Source organism: Pseudoliparis swirei, chromosome 13 (genome assembly GCF_029220125.1).
Source record: "Pseudoliparis swirei isolate HS2019 ecotype Mariana Trench chromosome 13, NWPU_hadal_v1, whole genome shotgun sequence".
Classification (NCBI taxonomy): domain Eukaryota; kingdom Metazoa; phylum Chordata; class Actinopteri; order Perciformes; family Liparidae; genus Pseudoliparis; species Pseudoliparis swirei.
Window position 1 is genome coordinate 3,526,063 of NC_079400.1, and position 19,979 is coordinate 3,546,041.

A 19,979-nucleotide genomic window follows, 5' to 3' on the forward strand; every position below is an offset into this window, starting at 1 on the left:
GCATGACACTCACCTGCAGTGTCTGTGAACCCCCGCCACAGTTTCAATGATGGAGCACTCTCCCTCGTTGAGACAAAAGGCCAGGTCCTTGTCTTCCACACATGGCTGGAACACCTCTGAATGTAGACTGGGAAGTGTGGGGGCCACTGCTATTGACAGAAAAGACAGAGAGGACAGGTTTAGTTATTATTGGATTGAATGTATAAAAAAAAAATACATTAAAAAACTGTTAATTTATCTGGTTCTTTCAATTAAATCATTGCTGGTTTGCATATGAATGTTTCCCATTCCTATAATTTCTTTGATGTGCCTCTGTGAATTGAATGCCGTTATGGTTCTAAAAATATCGTCTTTTGTACTGAAATGGCCATCCTTCTCAGAGTGGAAGAAAATACTTTATTTAATGTTGATTCATTTCTCATTGGGCTAAGGGCAAGATAGCCCAACGAAATGACTTTCTTCATCACTGACTAGAGAATTAGCATTTTTGTTTTTGAAGGTTTCTGACTTTGCCCTGCTGCAACAAAGAAAGTAAGGGTGTAACGCACATGAATATGACTCGAATAACATGCTTTAGTACAATTATCGTTTATCAGTATTGTAATGCTTGAGGTGTATTTGTTTAATTTTACTGTGTCGGTTTTGCCATCAGCAGGTTAAAAAACAATTCCAACAACGAAGTTCCTGTTCTGTAGCTTTCGTAAACACGGTTGGAAAACACACAAATGCATTACAGCTGAAGGAAAGTGAGATGACGATATCCAACATGACACAAAGGAACAGAGCGAGAGAGATGGACTTGTGATGTCGCTTTAATTCTCCTCTTCTAGTCTAACCCTCAGTGGCGCTCACATAAAGAGCATGACTGCCATGTACAGGCACTGCAATGCAGGGTTCTCCACCTGGTGAAATGTGCACAGCTGTCAGCGATGTATAAATATTGTGAGCGAGCATGGCCACCATCTGTATGCAGAAATGTACACATGTGCTGTTGGCACACCAATAACCACACACACACAAACACATGTGTACAATAACATGGCAACGATCCCTCAGAAGCTTTAGCGCTCCATCATGTCACCAAGCAATGCAAATTGGATTGACTGGTATTACGCTCGATACCCTGCCAATACAATTGGATTACACATCGGATTCTGCTTTTATCCATTTCTATTGCCCACACTGACACACCGTTTAAATGCACACACAAGCGCGCACACACGCCATATTCTTCTCATTGTCATGCCATTCCTATTTTTCGCCGCCTTTCACGGTGTGTGTGCCACATCTCGTCTGCCCAATCTGCATCGCAGTCCTGCCAGCCAATGGCCGTTTCCGGTCGAGGCTCGAGTAACCAATTTGTTTGTTTGTATTTTTTTTTATTCAGTCAATCAAATCAAATACAAAACAATATTATCCTATATAATATACAAAAGAGAGACTGAAAAGGTATAGGTAGAAGCAAAAAAATGCTGATAAATTCCTATCCTAAATTGAAATAAAAATAAATCAGAAAATTAATATAAAATATAGAAGAAAATAAAACAACAACAAAACAACAAAACAAAAAACAAAATATATTTATATATACTACCACATACATCTTCCATATTAATACGTTTTTAATTACATTTATAACTCAAGAATTGTTTTATAAATAATTCTCTTGAAAACCAAGGGAATTAGTGCGTCTGCCACATCTCTTCTGCCCTCTGCATCGCAGTCCTGCCGACCAATGGCCGTTTCCGGTCGAGGCTCGAGTATCCAATTGCGTGTGCAGGAATAAAAAGTCAGCAATCCGTTTGTGTTGCTCAAGTGTCCAGTTCAAGCTCAGTTTTGTTTACGGCCATTGATCGATGAAGCCGGGGGCTCGTCATGTAAGGCCAAAGAGATGATGAGAGATCAGAGGGAACACAAAAAGAGATATGTGGTGTTCTTGGGACCAACCAAGACTCTCCTATGTCTGAGGAAAAAACTATCATTTAAATCACCTTTGGAGTGCCTCTTCAAATGCATTGGGGTAGCTTTCTTTTTAATTTATGTTTTTAAATTCCCGTTCTGAATCTGTTGATTGTCCTACTTTTTGACTGTTGAGAATAATTCCATGGCTCAGTTCTTTGTAGATCAGTCTCAAAAGTGTGATGCATATAAAAGTAGATTTAGAACCTCGGCTGACACTTTCACTTCCGAGGCTGTAAAAGACGCAGATCACATCTTGTATTATTAATTCCACATATTCCCGGAGTGTAACATTCAAAAGGTTATCTATTCCGAGATGCAATTTTAATAATAGAAAATAGAACACAACCTCCCCCTGTGGTACGCATGTCCGTGGCAATAATTATCATGGCATTTATAGTCCCTTGTATCTATTATTCAGATGTGACCACGTGTGAGAAATAGCACGGATGACATGCAAAGACAACGGCCGCTATGTTAGGTCAGTGGTTTATGTTGGAGCACATCAAGAGAAAGAGCTTTTGCGAGATAAGAGCAAATTGATTTGTTGGTGTAAGCCTAACCATTGTTCTCCGTACATTAGTAAAAAACCAAGGTCAGGCAGATAACAACCACTTCTGTATTTCCTGCGTCGTGAGTAATCTTATGATAAAACGTTTAAAACACAAACTTTCACCTGTCTCTATATGTTACTTCCAAGAATCAGGGAAGGAGGCATTTGCTGATCCACGATTACTGGATAGCCTGTTCTGTGTAAAAAGTGGTTCAAGTACAGCAATCATTTTCATTTTTCATATGTTGTTGACAGAGCAGAGGCGTAGGATGTGAACTACACAAGGTCACCGTGGTCGCTGTGACACCGCACTTTGGGAATCGATGATGATGTATGATGCGTCCGTATATCTCTCTCATGATGAACAAAGCTCCCACAAAACTCCAAGGTACATTACAGCAGCACCCTTGTTGTATTGGCTCTTTTTTTCTCAGACAATCAATGTGCCAGTTTCACACTCGGAGAGAGGGAGGCTGACATGAGTGGTCTTACATTAAACAAATGATGGCAGGCTTTCAATGAGCAAAGGATTTCTTTAACTGCTGATTTGTTTGTGGTATACCGTTGCTAGGGCTGCGCCATATATCTGTGATATGTCACGTTGTTAAACATATTCATAATGATATCCAATATGCTATAACAATATTACTTGTGATAAATAAACATAATAAAGTGGGCTCCGTTCTGCTACATTTAGTATGTTCTGTTCAAATGCAACAAATTGCTCGTCGAATAAAATATATTAACGGAAATAATGTGTTTATTGAAGACATCAACATTGAACTGAACACAAAAGACATACATTTTAATAATAGATTGTCTTTTTTAAAGTGTGGTTTTCTACTGATAACTCTTTCAACCTAACCCTAACTCAAATCTCAGTCTTTCGCAATGTGCGTATTGCGCTAATTGACATTGTGATGGCGATTTAAAAACAATATATCCCAAAACCCAAGGCATTATTTGACCTGTAAAACATGCTCCGCTTGTTCTCTATTTCATTCAAACTAACCAAAAAGTGCTCAGTCCCTCACCTGTCAATCTAAAACATAGGGCTCAGCATGTCTTCACCTGGTGCAAGGTCTTAAAACAAACAAACTGTACTGATAACCTCTCAAGAATCTACAAAAAAAAGCCTCTTAAGTCTTAAAGGATTACCTTCACTCTGTTAGCCCTGTTGGCCACATCAAGGAACAAGCCAGCCTCAGATATGTTTGGCCTTGAGCAATACAGGCTGTCAATTTATTATGGGTCCCCGTTTCATCACCGGGACAGGCAAGAAATGGGAACAACTCTGCAGCACAGCCGGCGCAACTCGGCTCACTTTTGAACAAACGCCCGTCGAACGGGATCCTGTTGAAATGTTGTGTTCTTTAAAGATTCCCATCAGAAATAGAGCAAGTTGAAAAAAAGGAAATTAGTTTACTCTTGAGTGTGTCAGAGCATAATGGTGACAATGTGTGTTTGTACAGTATGTTGTGAAGTTATGTGTTTTCATGTCTTGACTATCAAGGGAATAGATCGATGTGAAGCCTGCAGGAAATAACAAACCAAGAGAAGCATTTTAAAAAATCTTATTTTGATATCCAACCAGAACTGAATGAATATCACACTTTACTTAGAATATGTATGTTCATCTTCATTATGGAAGTAATGTCTGATACATTATGTGTCCCTTGCTTTAAAGTAACATTATGCAACAATTGTACCTTAAAATAACAGCTTGAACAAAATTGTGCCGATACAATGACTTTTAATATGGCGATTTGCGCCTCCGCCATTGCCATCGGGGTCTGTGGGGAAATAACTCCGCTATGTAGGATTCTGGGGCCGCCCGATCCGGGGCGGATGTACTTCGACCTGCTTTCTGGCAGTGATTACGCAATGTCATATAGTGCCAGTCCACGCTCGCAGCTCCAGTATAAGGGCGAAGCAAGCGAAGTCTTTTGTAATGAATTACACATTCCAATGTAAATTATGAATATGTAGCTTTTTGGTGTCGTCAACAATATTGTATTGGATCACACGTACTCCACATTCAAACATTTAGAAAACAACGCATATCGGCTGAAAACGCGATCAGTATTTCATCTAAACTAAATGTTGTCATTCTTTTGGTTATGTTAGCATTCATCTCCGATATCACAATGAATAAAACTATGCAGTCATATTTATGTAAAATCGTTGAATATTCTTACCTTATCGGTTGACTTCGTCTGGTCATCAATACAAGTGTATGCGAGGCTGCATCTATCGTAACTGGGTATTTACGACACTGAAGTCAACGTTAAATACCTCCAAAACTGAAGGGGGCGCTAAAAGGGAAAAACTCCATTATGGGGCTTTAAGGTATTATTAAGACGTAGTGTCATGACTAATTATGACCAACATAGAAGTTGCCGCTAGGTTAATTTATCATCACTTTTAATGAAGCCTCTTTACAGAATAGAATTTTTACAGAATAGAATTTGCTAGGTTATCTTCTAGCAATCTATCTCAAACTCACACTCTTCGGTGGCTGTGAAAAAAACAAACATGGAGGAAAGTGTGCTGATAAATGGCAGTTGCAGTTTGAGCGTGATTCATCTTGGAGTCTTTGAAATCAGTTACAAGTCTCTCACTCCCCCCGCTGCACAAAAGCAATCCAGATTGCCGATTCCCTCGGTAACTTTCAAGGAATCTACCGGCTGGGGATCACAGATTCAGACGACGCTGGAGAGATCAGTTTTCTGAAAGGAAAACTGAGGATAGGGCTCCTTTCCGAGTCACCGCCATTCAACCGCTTTCAATAAATATCTTCTAAAGTCTCACAGTTTACACTAAATATAGAATTAATTATACTTTGAAATGTACCTCTGTTGAGAATGGAAGGCACACTTACGACTTGTCGACCTTTACAATAAATCCACAGCAGAAGCGGTGTCATTTTTCGTACAATAGAAAAGAAAAAGTCCCGGTCCTACATGTTCCTCTTTCTTAATGCACAAAGAAACAGACATTTCAAATGCAGAGAGATATTATGCAGAGAGGTACACTGCAGTTTGGATCTGAATTTTCTTTTGTGGTAAACATTGAGACATTTTCAATGTTTGCATTCTGCTAAAAAACCTTTGATAATTTAGTGGTACGTAACAAACTCTTTTGAACCACAGTATGTATTCCATAAAACAAGCATAAAACTAAAGTGGAAGGAGTGTTGAAAGTGGATTCTTGGGATCTACAGGACATCTTTTTTAGTGCCTCATGTATACACCTAATGTATTGAGACACACAAACACACACACACATACCTACACACATAAACACACCTTGCCATAGCCATGGGGGCCGTAACAATGTTGTCAAGCAGGTAAGCTTGACAACATCACTTCTTTATGACCCAGGGCTCTCAAGTGTCACGCATTGAGCGTGAGACTCACGCATTTCGGTCTTAAGTCACGCACTCCCGCCACACATCGTATTTCTCACGCTGAAAAAAACTCTCGGCTATTTAATGTTTTAATGTGCCGCAGCGCGCCAACATGAGCTGGCCGCGCTGCCCTCACCGTGGAGGAATCAAGCGCTCCCCTGGAGTTCTGCTGTGAGGTGCCACTTATCAGCCAATCAAAAAAAAGAAATGGGCTACACAATACAATAGCCAATCAGAAAAAACCCTGTATCTGTTGTATCTGGGTAAGATTTCATCCAGCAACCAATGAAAATAAAGCATCCTGGAATTGCGCGCGACTGACCGATACCCGAAAATTTCGTTCTGCGAGGGGGGGGGGGGGGGGTGCTGATGGAAATGTCACTCTTACCTGTCTTCAAAACTTGAGAGCCCTGATGACCTATGATTATTTTAAATGTAATAAACAGCGAATTCACCGTCTCGTCAAACGCCACCTCAGCAGATCAATCTTTTCAACGCTGGAATGACTAAGGAAAGCGGGTAGGATGTAATGCTATAAATGGAAGTCCCTGTGCAACGCTCCCTTTATCACTGTATATAGTTCTCCCACATGTTCCACAGAGCATTATGTTTTACTGCAAGGATGCTGCGTCAGGCACAATTGCATTTATGTTCTTGTTGGTTCTTTTTCCAATGCTGTTAAATCAATACATTTGTTTTTTCAGTTATGAATCATTACAAATATGCAGTGCTTTAAAAATGGCAGATAGTTGAGACACAGTGTCACAGTGTATAGAACATTGTTGATGCGTTAAAAATGAACCGATCATCGTTTTATAATCTCATCGTAACCCTCTGACCTGGAATCGTCGAAGCGTGAATACCAGGGATGGGAGCTTCTCACCCCTTGTATTCTGTACATACTCGGCACACTACACTTCCTGTAGACCGTGCATTATTGGCGCAGACAACACAAGAGACAATTCCATTTACAACTGTAGCATTTTCCTTCTATGGCTTCCTTCTAATGTGCTCATTAGTGTTCTTGTGCTGAGCCTCATCCCCCAGGAGACTCTGGTCGGGAGAGAACTGCCCGTGTTTACTGCAGCACACATCAAAGAAGGCCTTACTACGTAAAGGGAAAGTCCTGAGAGAGCCTGCTGATTGCTTACCCATCATGCACCGCTGCCTTTTGGACAGCACCATATTCAGAGGAATATAAAATGCAGTATGTGTGGATAACACATTGGCCCTGACAATGCCTTCTGTCACTACGGTTCGGAAATTACTTTCACAATGTCTTCTCTCAAGCAGCACTTCAGCTGCTTCGGGAGGAATGAAGAAATTGCTAATTACTGGACACTATTAAAGAGAGGGTGATACATTATCAGTTTATGGGCCCCATGGTTCAAGTTGCTTTTCTCACAATTTGAAAAAAAAGTGCCAAAAGTATGATTATCATCCAGTCTACAAAAAAAGGGAACATATTTCAAGTCCAAGATTCAAGCAAAATATAATGATGCCACCTATATGTGGAAGATCAAAGCAACTAAGCTAAGCATAGCGCTGACGATGCCAGTCGTTCTTCATTGAGTGCTACCGCAAAGCTCATTCAGTGGTTCAATCCACCAAACTGAACACAGCAATATGCAAAGCATGCATCATAAACATAGGATGCTAATTAAAAAGAGCTGTTGGCGTTTTTTTTTAAAGCCACATTTCTCGGTGTCATCGTGTTTCCGTAAATAAAATGCTAGTTTCTTTTTTACGATTCTGAAAACGATCTATTTCAACAATGGCCCAACAGATGGCAAAATATACGATATGATATACAGTGCATCTGGAAAGTATTCACAGCGCTTCACTTTTTCCACATTTTGTTATGTTACAGCCTTATTCCAAAATGGATTAAATTCATTATTTTCCTCAACATTCTACACGCAACAACCCATAATGACAAAGTGAAAACTGTTTTTTGCAAATTTTTGCAAATCTGTTAAAAATAAAGAACGAAAACATAACATGTACATAAGTATTCAGAGCCTTTGCCATGACACTCAACATGTAGCTCAGGTCCTGTTTCCACTGATCATCCTTGAGATGTTTGATTGGAGTCCACCTGTGCTAAATTCAGTTGATTGGACATGATTGAGAAAGGCACACACCTGTCTATATAAGGTATCACAGTTGACTGCATATCAGAGCATAAACCAAGCCATGAAGTTCAAGGAATTATCGATAGACCGCCGAGACAGGAATTGTATCGAGGCACAGATCTGGCGAAGGGTACAGAAAGATTTCTGCAGCATTGAAAGTCCCAATGAGCACAGTGGCCTCCATCATCTGGACATGGAAGAAGTTTGGAACCACACACAAAAATTTGCAAAAAACAGTTTTCACTTTGTCATTATGGGTTGTTGCGTGTAGAAAAACCCACATAGAGCTACTGAGCATGAATGCACTACCTTATCAAATAAAGCCTCAAATAATAAATGAATAAATATATATATATATATATATACAGCAGAGACAACAATGACTTATTTTAGCCTAGAATGTTTAATACTTTTTAAATAATCATGGTCAATATGTACAGTAGCATAGCCCTGATGTTTTGGTCAGATGTCTCTCACACAAACACACACACAGACCCACACACACACAAATGAAAAAAACTATAATGCACTGTATGTCTTGCGTGGTCATCAAGACGGAAACCCTTAGGAGACCTTCTGTCCCTGACATGACACAAACAAATAGTAGTCAACCCGTGGGACAGTCGGTCAAAGGTGGCAGCCAATGTGTGTAAGCCGGGTTAGAGAGCACACGACCTCGGTCGCCATGACAGCCCAGTGATCGGTATTCGGTGGGACATTTGTCATGGGTTTCCTAGTTGTTTTTCACTCTGGTCCAATCTTAAAGCCTCAAGTTGGAACATACACAGCACACTGTAGCCTACAATATCAGTCCGACCCTCCATGGCTCAATGACGATCTGATAACAGTGTAAGCAGCAAAAGAAAATTGTGATCGGGACATTTCTAGAAAATGATATTGTGCTGCTTGACCAAAGACCGTGATATGATCTGAACTGTGAGTTTTGTAATGTGTTGCACCCATTTGCCATTGCGGTGGGGGCATTCAGGCGTCCGACATACGGTCACTACAGCACGTTTGAGTCTCGCTATTATCGAACAGCACCGTTATTGGCCAAACTAAAAAGGGTTTTGAATGTGTTCACGGTGACGGGCCCAACGCAGCAGGTTAATAAAGGAGACCCCAGAAGACATGACACATGCATTAACCCCAAAGGGAATAATTCACCCCCTAATGAAAAGTTTTAATTATCTACATTATCTCCTCACCCTGTGTCAGCTGAATCTTGATTAAAGTTTGGATGACTATCGTACGCTGAACAACTAACCCTCTGCAGTTCCAGACCCCTCCTTCTCTCGAACAGATCATAAAGCATGAAATGTGTCTCCACAACCCACGCAACGTGGAGAGAGTGTTCTACAGCCAAGAGACTGCACTGGAAGTCCAAATCGCCTGTACTGCTCTCTACGAGAAGCCTCAGCTCGTTTGTGGGCTGATGCGGAATATACCTCTATTGGAGGTGAAATGTGTCTGCACTGTCAGTGGAATATGCAGAAGAGGCTCTGCAAACACTTGGGGAGCTGGGAGAATCAAAAAGCATAGACATGTCTTTTAACAACTGCAAAACTATATGTCAAAACATCTGTTTACAAACTCTCACTACACTCGTGCAGTATAAGTCATCGTGACTTTTCTCTAGTTTTCTTCAAGAATGAAAGGTAATGAAAAGGACAAGAAATGATGTTATATAATGTGAGAGGGAAGCAGGCAGCCTTTGGACAAATCTGGGGCCCCTTCATAGATATTCTGCCATCTCTGGACTTGGCTGATCGTGGTGGTGTGAGACCGGCGTCAAATTAAGTCCGCTGCAGGTTATTTATTTTGGTTTTATTTTGTTGTGAGTGCTGTATTGGTTTGTGTAGATATAAATGTGTATGGATGGGTGAAGGTAAACTGTGTAGAGACTGCGTAGATGTATAAATGAAAGGAAACAGAGAGCCATACAAGGGGAGGGGTGGGATGGGGAAAAGTTTGTGTGATGTTTTTGTTTTGTCTTATTTTTGTTGTTGTTTTTTGTTTAGTTTTTTCCTCCTTGTTTTCATCTTATGTTAAAAAAAATAACATCATCCCTGTGTGGTGATTTCTACAAGGTTATACATTTGTATATTTTCTTTTTGTAAAATAATATTTTCAGCATAACAAACTGTAAATGCTATTTCACTACAAATATTCTGTAAAAAAAAAAATTGTTAATCAAAAAAAATTAAAAAAAAAAAAGGACAAGAAATCATAAAAATGATGTGCATCAGTTTTCCGCACGAGGGGAGAAAGAAAGGTTCAAGCTTTCTAAAGAACATTGAAATCACATTGTAATTAAGCATTATCTCTTCATGAACATTATTGTATAGATGTGAATAATGTTAGGCTGCTTAATATACCTTTTGACCCTACAGCCATTGAAGCTAGAAATGAAGTATTACAAAAGTACCCTTAAGAAAATACAAGGGACACAGAGCAGTGCATGAGATTGATTGAATTTCTCTGAAATTATCATGACTCATTTTGTCAGATTATTATCAGTGCCGACATCTCTGGCTCTCTGCTTATCTGAAGGTGCCTTTAGGGCTTTCAGAGATAATTTACCTCCTCACTTGCACATTCTTCTGACTCAGTCGTGGTAACGAAGACACAATGTTCACCGCATGCCAAATCAGATGATGATTATGAAAGTGTCAATGTGACGAGAGGAAACGGTGACTCGACCTGCAGTTCCTCCTATAGCAGTCCCTTGGCTATCAAGGTCAACATGCAATTTGTCAGATGTTGTTCACTTCCTGTTGAAGACTGCAATCCGTAATGAGCTTTACAAGAATGCTCAAACGCAGAACAATTTTATTAGAAGCAATTTCTCTTTGCAACCCACATGCAGTGACATGGGTCAAGATGGATCATTCATTCTGATTCATTGATTGTAATTACCTTCGCATTGAAAATGCGGAAGGTAATGTTTTGATCGCCGTGTATTTATTTATATATTTATTTATTTATTTGTATGCATGTTATTCGCATAAGTTAAAGTATTACACCGAATCGCATGACATTTGGTGGGATGATTGGTTATTATCCGGGGACCATTTGATTAGATTTTGGGATCGATCGGGTGAAAGGTCAAGGTCATGAGAAGGTCAACATCTTCTTTTTACCATAGCGCGGTCAATTTATATCCAATTGGCATGCAACTAATGCCAACATGTTCATAACTCAATGCCCAATCTTGTGATATGCGAAGGTATGCGCTCTACCGAGTGCCCGTTCTAGTTTGTTGTGTAATTATCAGAATATGCCAACAGGTGTACGACAATGATGTCACTGCTTATGATCTCAGACGTGAAAGAAACTTGTGTAGTGGACGCGGTGCTTATTATTCCAACGTTTGTGTCACGTTTCTTAAATTTGTGTCAGATTTATATGTCTTTGACGACGGTGATGATGTCAGTGTTGTGCTGGATATGTTTGTCTAATGTGTGTGTGTCAAACTTGCCAAACCAATGTGATGTAGATGTCAGTGCAGCCATGAAGATGCATCCATGTGTGGGGTGGGGGGGGGCTCGTAAAAGCGGTTGAGAATGAAATGAGTGCCTCCACCCCGTATTCAGAAGCGGGTGAGGTACTTTGATGCCATTATCTCCATAACAGCAAAATAACAGAATAATCAGAAACTAGAGGAATACATTTGAATCATGTATATTTAATGAGAGGTCGCTTTAGTGCTTTTGACACAGTAATGACAAAACATTTTTATTTTGATTCCAGGACATGCAAAAAATGTAAAAACAAATTAAAGCTTGCTAGAGTTTTGCAGAAATATACAGAAAGGTACTTACCTGGGGTATTGGGGTAAGTCATTAATAATTCATCACTGTTTACAGGGGGGACCCCATGAAAGAGGCTGTAAAACTAATGAAAAACACACAAAACACGCACACGAATGTGCAAGAAGGCATGAAAGTAGTGAAAAGCACTCCAGGAGACGAGACACATACATATCACATGTGTGTCTGAGGCCTGGTGTGTTGAGACATTTTGATAAAACACAAGATATCCATTCATGTTCACAAATACTCTTTGCTTGTATCTGGATTATTCATGAGAACAAATATGAAGTTACAGCCCTCAACATTTAATCTATCCCAGACTGACTGAAAGAAACTGACAATCAACTACACAACCCAATAGAAACTCCAACATAATTAGTTTGAGCTATTTCCACAAAGGCCTCATTCACAGATATGATTATAATCTGTGATGTGTGCGTACGTGCACAGCATGTGTCCCAAACAATATTGTATTTATTTTGATGAAAACCCTTTTGTTCTTCAAAACAATTTTATTAAGAATGCTAACAAGTCATTTATCAAACGTGGCATATCTGGCTTCCCTGTTAATGTGCATCTAACTGTCCTGTCTTGGCAGTACGTGTCTTTATCTGCCTTTTTTATTTTTTAACCCTCCTTCAAATTTACTCACATATTTTACCCGTGGGGTCAATTTGACCCCAGCAATTAAAACTTCAAGAAATGTATTAGAATTTATATTGTTTCCCAAGTTTAAGTGTCACTTTATGTTTGTTTGTTGACTACCTAAATAGCCTTTTAAATAAATAAAAAAGTTGATATTTCTTACATGTTTTACACAGTGAAAAACAGCCTGGGGTCAAATTTACAAATTTATAAGTTGTGTACAGGACATTGAAAACATATCATCATGTGAATTTGATGTTTTCCCAATTGTCCCCAATAAATTAGGACAAGTCATGAAATATGAAGCAAAAAAAAAAATGATGTCAATCATTTTTTTGTTGAGATTTTACACATTGAATGGGGTCAAATTTACCCCAAAGGTAACATGAGGGTTAACTCTTTACATATATAAAAAGATGCCAAACAAATTGCATCCTGTGGCCTCTAGAAGATCATGCTGTGGCAGCGAGACTCAGAGGCGTTTTCATCTCCTGGCTGTAACGTCTTCACTGACATGACGGTCGATGCTAAAAAAAAAATGCAGATTTCGTCATGCCGATGAGTTGAGATGCCGTGTTGCCAGTGATGTGATCGCTGCACAGCTGTGTTTGAATACTTCAGTTTTAAAATCTTCCATGGGTATTCAACCTGCTCCCTCTTTATGCCCGACAAACAGATTTGAATTGGAAATGACTCAGAGTGCTGTTTTATGCAGCACTCGTCTCTCGATGCATTTCGCACATGCAAACAGATCAGATATGAAAAGAAGAGGACAAAAGCCCAAAGAGAAGGTTAGGAAGCCTGATTTAAACTAATACAGATTATCATTTGGATCGCAATTTATTGCCGCGATTTTCTCTCCGTCTCTCTCTCTCTTTGGTTAATCCGACAAGATACAGACGACTATTCACACCTGAGAGGACAAGAAAGACGTGCGAACGCCATCGGAGATCGCCGTATTTTAAAAGGCACAGCTGTCTTTTCGCCCCATCTGCCTCCATCGCCGTTTTCCGATCCGTCTCTCCGTCTTCCTCGAGGAAGTATCAGAAATGCAACATCAACAAGCATCTCCCATCCCAGCTTTCATGGGTGACAGTAAGAAGAAAGCAGCGACTCCGCTCCAAGAGAGCGGCTTCCTGTCAGCGCAATTCCTGCGACTAAGAATGCAGGGTGTGATGTGCGATGAGCAGGTGGCGTGGGCTTAGTATGCATGAGCGGACGACTCCTGCATCTGCAGATTGGCAGTCACTGAGCTCGCCTGTCCGCTCCCTTGGCAGCTCGCTTGGCATATATATCTTGGCTCTAAGTGCATACATGAGCGGAGCGGGGGGGCGCCCAGCGATACCGTTTGTTCTTCTTGCGACTCCTGAGATCAGTAGGATGGCAGCTGGATCTTTTTGGTGCCGTTGGTTTGCTGAAAGTTGCCAATATGAAGGTAGAAGAGAGGCTTTTTTTTTTACGCCGTATATTTGTATTGATTTTTCTACAAACAGCAGGGAACATCGAAGGGGAGATGGATTAAGGGAGCTGGTGTAAACATTGACTGAGTTGGGGTTTAGAATGCAGGCTTAGTGGAAGGGAAGATGAGATTGGCCCCCAATTCTATTGATATGAAAAACAAGCTCTTGCGCCGCCTTGCATTGCATTTGACATAGAAACTGTGACTTTGAAAGGTTTGACTGATTTTCAGGCCGCTGCACAGTCAGATTCACAGGATTCTATGTTTATGCGGGTGCATTGCGAGGTGTTATTTTAAAGTGATTTCTTTCTTTTTTTCTCGTCCGGTGCCGTTTGTTATTTGGGTGTTTTGACGTGCGCTGCAGTTGCAGGAGACACGCGCTGTAGGTTCTGACACCAGCACTGTATTGGAATGTTGATGTGGACGTTTTGTACCATCTGCCACCCGACTGCAGATTAACAGCGTAATAGACAAGACGCCACACCCATGTCGTGTTGTATTTTCATTGTGTCAATTGGCTGAGGCGCAGTCTTTCAGAGCGCTCTAATATCCCAATTTACACACAAGCTCGGTTTTTCTTGAGCTGCTGAGCTAATGTCAGAACTAGAACGGGCACTCGGTAGAGCGCATACCTTTGCATATCACAAGATTTGGCATTGAATCATGAACATTTTGGCATTAGTTGCATGCCAATTGGATACAAATTGACCGTGCTATGGTAAAAAGAAGATTTTGACCATTTCATGACCTTGACCTTTGACCCGATCGATCCCAAAATCTAATCAAATGGTCCCCGGATAATAACCAATCATCCCACCAAATTTCATGCGATTCGGTTTAATACTTTTTTAGTTATGCGAATAACACCCATACAAATAAATAAATAAATAAATACACGGCGATCAAAACATTACCTTCCGCATTTTCAATGCGACGGTAATAACAGACTGGAAGGAAAAGCTGCTGCTCCGCCCCAAATGCCTAAAGATCCTGATCAGAGTTATTAACATATTAAAGTGTTCTTCTTAACCCTGTGCTAAGCCCCGCCCCCGCTCTACTCTTTCAAACTGGAAGAGCTACCATAGAAAGAAAAGAAAACACTAAAACATGACTGGCTTGACCATACCAACATCTGAAACCATGACTTGAGTGTCTATGGAGCAGAGCTGGATGTCTTGTTGGATCTTGGTCGGAGCTGGCCAATGGCTCGCTATGATTGGCTCGTCTGCATTCGGGGGTGGGACTTGAGGGATTATGGCTTTTATGTACTAACAGCGAGCAATAGTTGTCAGTCAGTATTTGACGACGTGGATTATTTGGACACTTGGTGCAGGAAGGTTGCATTGATGAGATACCATATGCTCTCTAAAATTATTTCTCTGACAACATGTCTATGAAAAGCACCATATAAATACATTTTACTTACTTACGAACACTCTGTTCAGCAAGTGTCACGTGTTCCCCTCCGACTTGAGTGATGTGCATTGTCAGAGCATGATGACACATAACAGATCCACTGTCGTCAAGGCTTTGCACAAAACCTGTGTTCTTGTGCTCATCGTTGTTTGTCTATGGATGACTAATCAACAAGCTAAGTAACACTTACCAAAGAGATGGTTAAAAAAAAGATGTCCATATAAAGATAAATCGTTATTTAAAAACACGATGAAAGCCAGGCATATCAAATACACTGTATCAAAGGCATCTATTAGGTTAATAATCGAGTCGGCATTAAGTAAGCCTACAATCAGTCATTTAGAGACAAATCTGTAAACACATGAATGTACTAATTGGATTACATTAATGATAACTAGCTTTGAAAACACACCAGGGGACAACGGTTAATCCCAATTAGAAAGCCCACTAACTGTGCGTCTCATGGACAAAGCAAAGCCCTCATGAATTTTACTTTCCTTTATAAAATGGAGGCAGATTTCCCCTGTCACCCCCACATCGCTCAATACGGCCATCCATATCTCGGAGGTGTCTCTCTCTCTCTCTCTCAAACACACACACAAAACAATCCAGTCAGTATCACCCCAAAGCTCCACCAAAAAATAAAAAAAACACAGGTAGAAACAGGCAGCGACACACACCCACAACCGCCTTCTGCTCTCAATGGAGCAGCGGGAACAGGAGGACATGCCTCTCAGACTGCTCACTCGCAGCAGAAAGACACCGCTCTAATCCAATCCCGGTGACACATGCAGAAACAAGGGAAAGGTTGCGGCTCGGCCTCCCTCGGGAACAAGCTCGTCATCGGTGTTACTCGACAGAAAGGAGAGAGCGCAGATAATGTGACGATTTGAAACGGATCGAGGAAATAATGATCGGTATAGGTGGGGACTCTTGACGGTGAGTTTTAAGGTATGAAGTTAAAGTATGAGGTGTTAAGGTAAAGTTGCATGCAGTATATGGACCTTGAGGCTTTACCCTGAGGCAATGCTGCCAAACACACAGTTTGGGGTATCGCCAAATGCTTAGAAATACCCGACTGGCACTGACAATGCCGGGACTGGCAGCGTTGGCGCTGACTCTGGATCAGTGAAATCCTGTTTAGCCCTCTCTTGGCCTTCAGGGAGTGTCTGCCATTAAATGCTCGCCAAATTATGGCCTGGTTAACACCTCACCACCTGCTATGTTCATCTGCATGTGTGTGTGTGAGAGAGAAGGAGAGAGAGAGAGATGTGTAGTTGTGTGTGTGTGTTGAGTGTTAAGCAGAGGTAAGTGGGGTGATTGTGCGTATATTTTGACTAAAGGAGCTACACACAACGACAGGACACACACACACAAGCTCAATACAGTGTGCCTTTCCAATTCTTAATGATTTCAGCAGCGATAACAATGCCGTCTGTTAATTGGATGGCTTCAGTGTCGGGATTTCGTTTTAATCCAAGTCTTCAGCGTGAGCACATTGAGTGATGAATGATGATGATTTCACAAATTATCGGAGCTGTTAAACTCCCTGTAAAACATATCGCTCCCCCCAAATATTCTTCTCCATTCTCCTCGATGGCCTCCATCGAAGGACGCGTGAACACATTAAACCCGACGGCCAAAGATGTTGTGCGTGAATGATGGTTGTGTTTTCAGAAAGTGGTTCTCTCTCTGGTGCATAACATTTCCGAACAGACATATTAATCAAAGACATTTTGCTTGGAGCCATTTCGGGAGTGAATACAATACAGTGTCCTCCCAATGCGCCACACGACGACGTCGCCGCCGCTCAATATGTCACACTCGACGAATGCCACGGGCAAATATTTTACCAAAATGGATGTTTGTCTCAAAATTACTGCAACAACACTTCCTCTTGAGAAAACAAAGGTAGAGAATGCTATCTTTGTTCAATGGTGTGAAATGCTGTTATTTCCCAGCGTTTTTAGTCTTTGTGTGTCGATGTTGAATTTGGCACATTAGGGTACGGAAGACACCGCAGGTTGCTGAAAGCTGAGAACAGTAAAACTCCCAAGCTGAAGCACGAGATAACGGGCTTTGAATAAAAGAACAAACAAGGCTTTAGAGGAGAGTGGCTTGGGATAAATCCAGGCAAGAAATGACAGGAAAATTGTTCCCAACATTCACAGTCGCCCTAAACCACGGCCACGTAAAAGACAGCAAAGGGTACAACATACTGTACACTGATGTGCTGCTGCCGTCGTTTATAATTCATGCATTTTTATATTCACTCGAGAGAGAATTCTGATGTAATTCACATCACAATATATCAGGAAAGTGAGTTATCTAAATTGTGAAGCCCGACTATCTGATGGGCTCAAAGTGAGCAACTCACATGTTGTATACCTAGGTGTTGCATATCAGATAAGATAAGATAACCCTTTATTAGTCCCACAGTCGGGAAATTTCAGGATCACAGCAGCAGGTGCACGTTAGAGCATTAATAAAAACAAAACACCAAACACAATAACAATACTAAAATACTAAATATACAAGGGGAAAACAAAGTAAAGTGCTGAGTAAAGTAAAGTGCAGAGTAAAGTGCTGAGATATGTGTATATAAATATGTGGCTTTAACTATACTGTTATGCGTTAAGAAACAACTTCAAAATCCAAGATTAATTGTAAAGTGCCTTGAGAAAAGACTGAATTGATTAGACCAAAGCATATTGTCATTAGTACCAATACTATTAGTATTACAGCAATGATGAATAGCTGTCACGCCGAGGTTAGGGCGGACCCAAATGCACGACTCAGGAGACAGATAATTCAAATAAAGATGCTTCACTGAAAGCGTCGTCAAGATCGGAACAGACGGAATAATCAAACTATGGAACGCTCGAGGGCTCGGTCGGAAAAACACGAGACAATCTGGCAGAGGACAAGTGGAAGTGAGGGAGCTAAATAGTGAGGGACTAATGAGGGGATGGGCTGCAGGTGAGAAGGGCGTGAGGACCAGGTGAAGGTAATGAGGGACTAACGAGGTGATCAGAGGCAGGTGAGGGGAGTTGGACTGACGAGATGGGAAGCAGGATCTGGAATGACGTGATAGTTAGAGACAGGATGAAAACAACTAATAAAAAAGGAAGGTATGGAGCTAAACTGTTACAATAGCGATCTCACATTGTCCCTTATGACAGAAAGGAAGGCAGCAGGGCTTAAACAATGACACGTTGTGCAGTATACCTAAATCCAGTCATACCACAACAGCTGCTGACATTTACAGTTCTCCGCTTCCTTTGTGCCTCCGGACCAAAACCGACCACTGTCACAGTCAAAAGAAAGTGAAAAATAAAGCTCCCAGAAATAAGCTGTCAGAACTGATGGTGATTTTAGTTAATGTGGCCTTTTTGCTTCTTTTGACAACCGGACTTCTCTGCTGTGACACCCCCAACCGGCCTGTTGTCTGTCTTCTTGGCAGATGGGTAGGTGTTTTAGTAAATATCGGGAACAGAATGTACACTTGTCACCTTGACTATTTCCAATCCAGTAGGTGGAAAGGTCAAGTTTGACTGCGCCGTGTTCACATGATGGGCATGTTTACCCGAATCACATGCGTGTGGTGGACAAATTGACTGTTGTGGACCGAAAATAGTATTTTGTATCTAAAACATAGGATGGCTGTACCTCTATTGACGGATACATGTCAAAAAAGAGGATTAAAAAGAACAACCTGCAGCACATTTCAGCAGCACGCCGTCTCCGGCTCTCACGGATCAGTTCACGAGTGTTGTTGGATGTCGCTGCTCATGCTTCAGCGGTCCGGTGATTGGTTAGTTTTCAGTGGCATCTTGACATTTGCGGCGTATAAAGCAGAGTGAACAGTTTACATTTGGTGAGCAGGCAGAGGATTAGTGGCTGAAGGACACGTCGGCTGTTAGTGAGCACGCAGACTCCATGACCACCGGCACATGATAACAAGATGGCTTTTGACGGTTTAAATATTATAGATAGTTAATTCTTCTCATTGTGTTTAAAAGGAAAATGCAGTCGGTGCAGTACAGTTTTATCATTATCTGTAGCGCTGATACAATTTGTCTGAATAGAAATCGACTCAAATCCATCCGTCGACTTAGATTTGAACAGAATGTGATGGACGAAGCAATTAAAAGCAGATCCCTTCACATGCGCAATTACATAAGCGACTTCCACTGTCGGAAAATTCTGCGAATCAAAAAAAGTCAGTGCGTTCATTTGATGCTCTCTCCCTGTCGCTCTAAAATAAATCCTCAGTGCCAACCAATGCTGCCAGCTATGACAGCCATCCACAGCTAGGCACAAGTCAAGAGCTAGTGGAACATTTCGAACAAAAGCCACTGACACCTGTCACCACAAAGGACGAGAACGGGGTGATGGTGCACATAAATAACAAACTGGTGGGACTGACTCCACTGATAACACGGAGGCATTAAAAGACAGAGGGCAGAGAAGAGGCTGCTGCCTTTCGGTGCGTACACACCGCTAAAAGTCTCTGTCGTCGCCGGCTGGCGCCTTGTTCTTTGCAGTTGTGAACGAGGGATTTTGCACGAACGTTGCCGTTGGAACA

At 41.2% G+C, this 19,979-nt stretch overlaps 1 protein-coding gene across 1 annotated transcript in view; it reads right to left on the minus strand.

Annotated features, from left to right (window-relative positions):
• The window catches only part of nrg3b (neuregulin 3b), a 203,053-nt gene that overhangs the window by 104,018 nt on the left and 79,056 nt on the right, over window positions 1-19,979 (minus strand). The window contains exon 2 of the mRNA XM_056430675.1: window positions 14-149. Within this exon, the coding sequence (XP_056286650.1) occupies window positions 14-149 (136 nt within the window). The remainder of the gene's footprint in view (window positions 1-13; window positions 150-19,979) is intronic.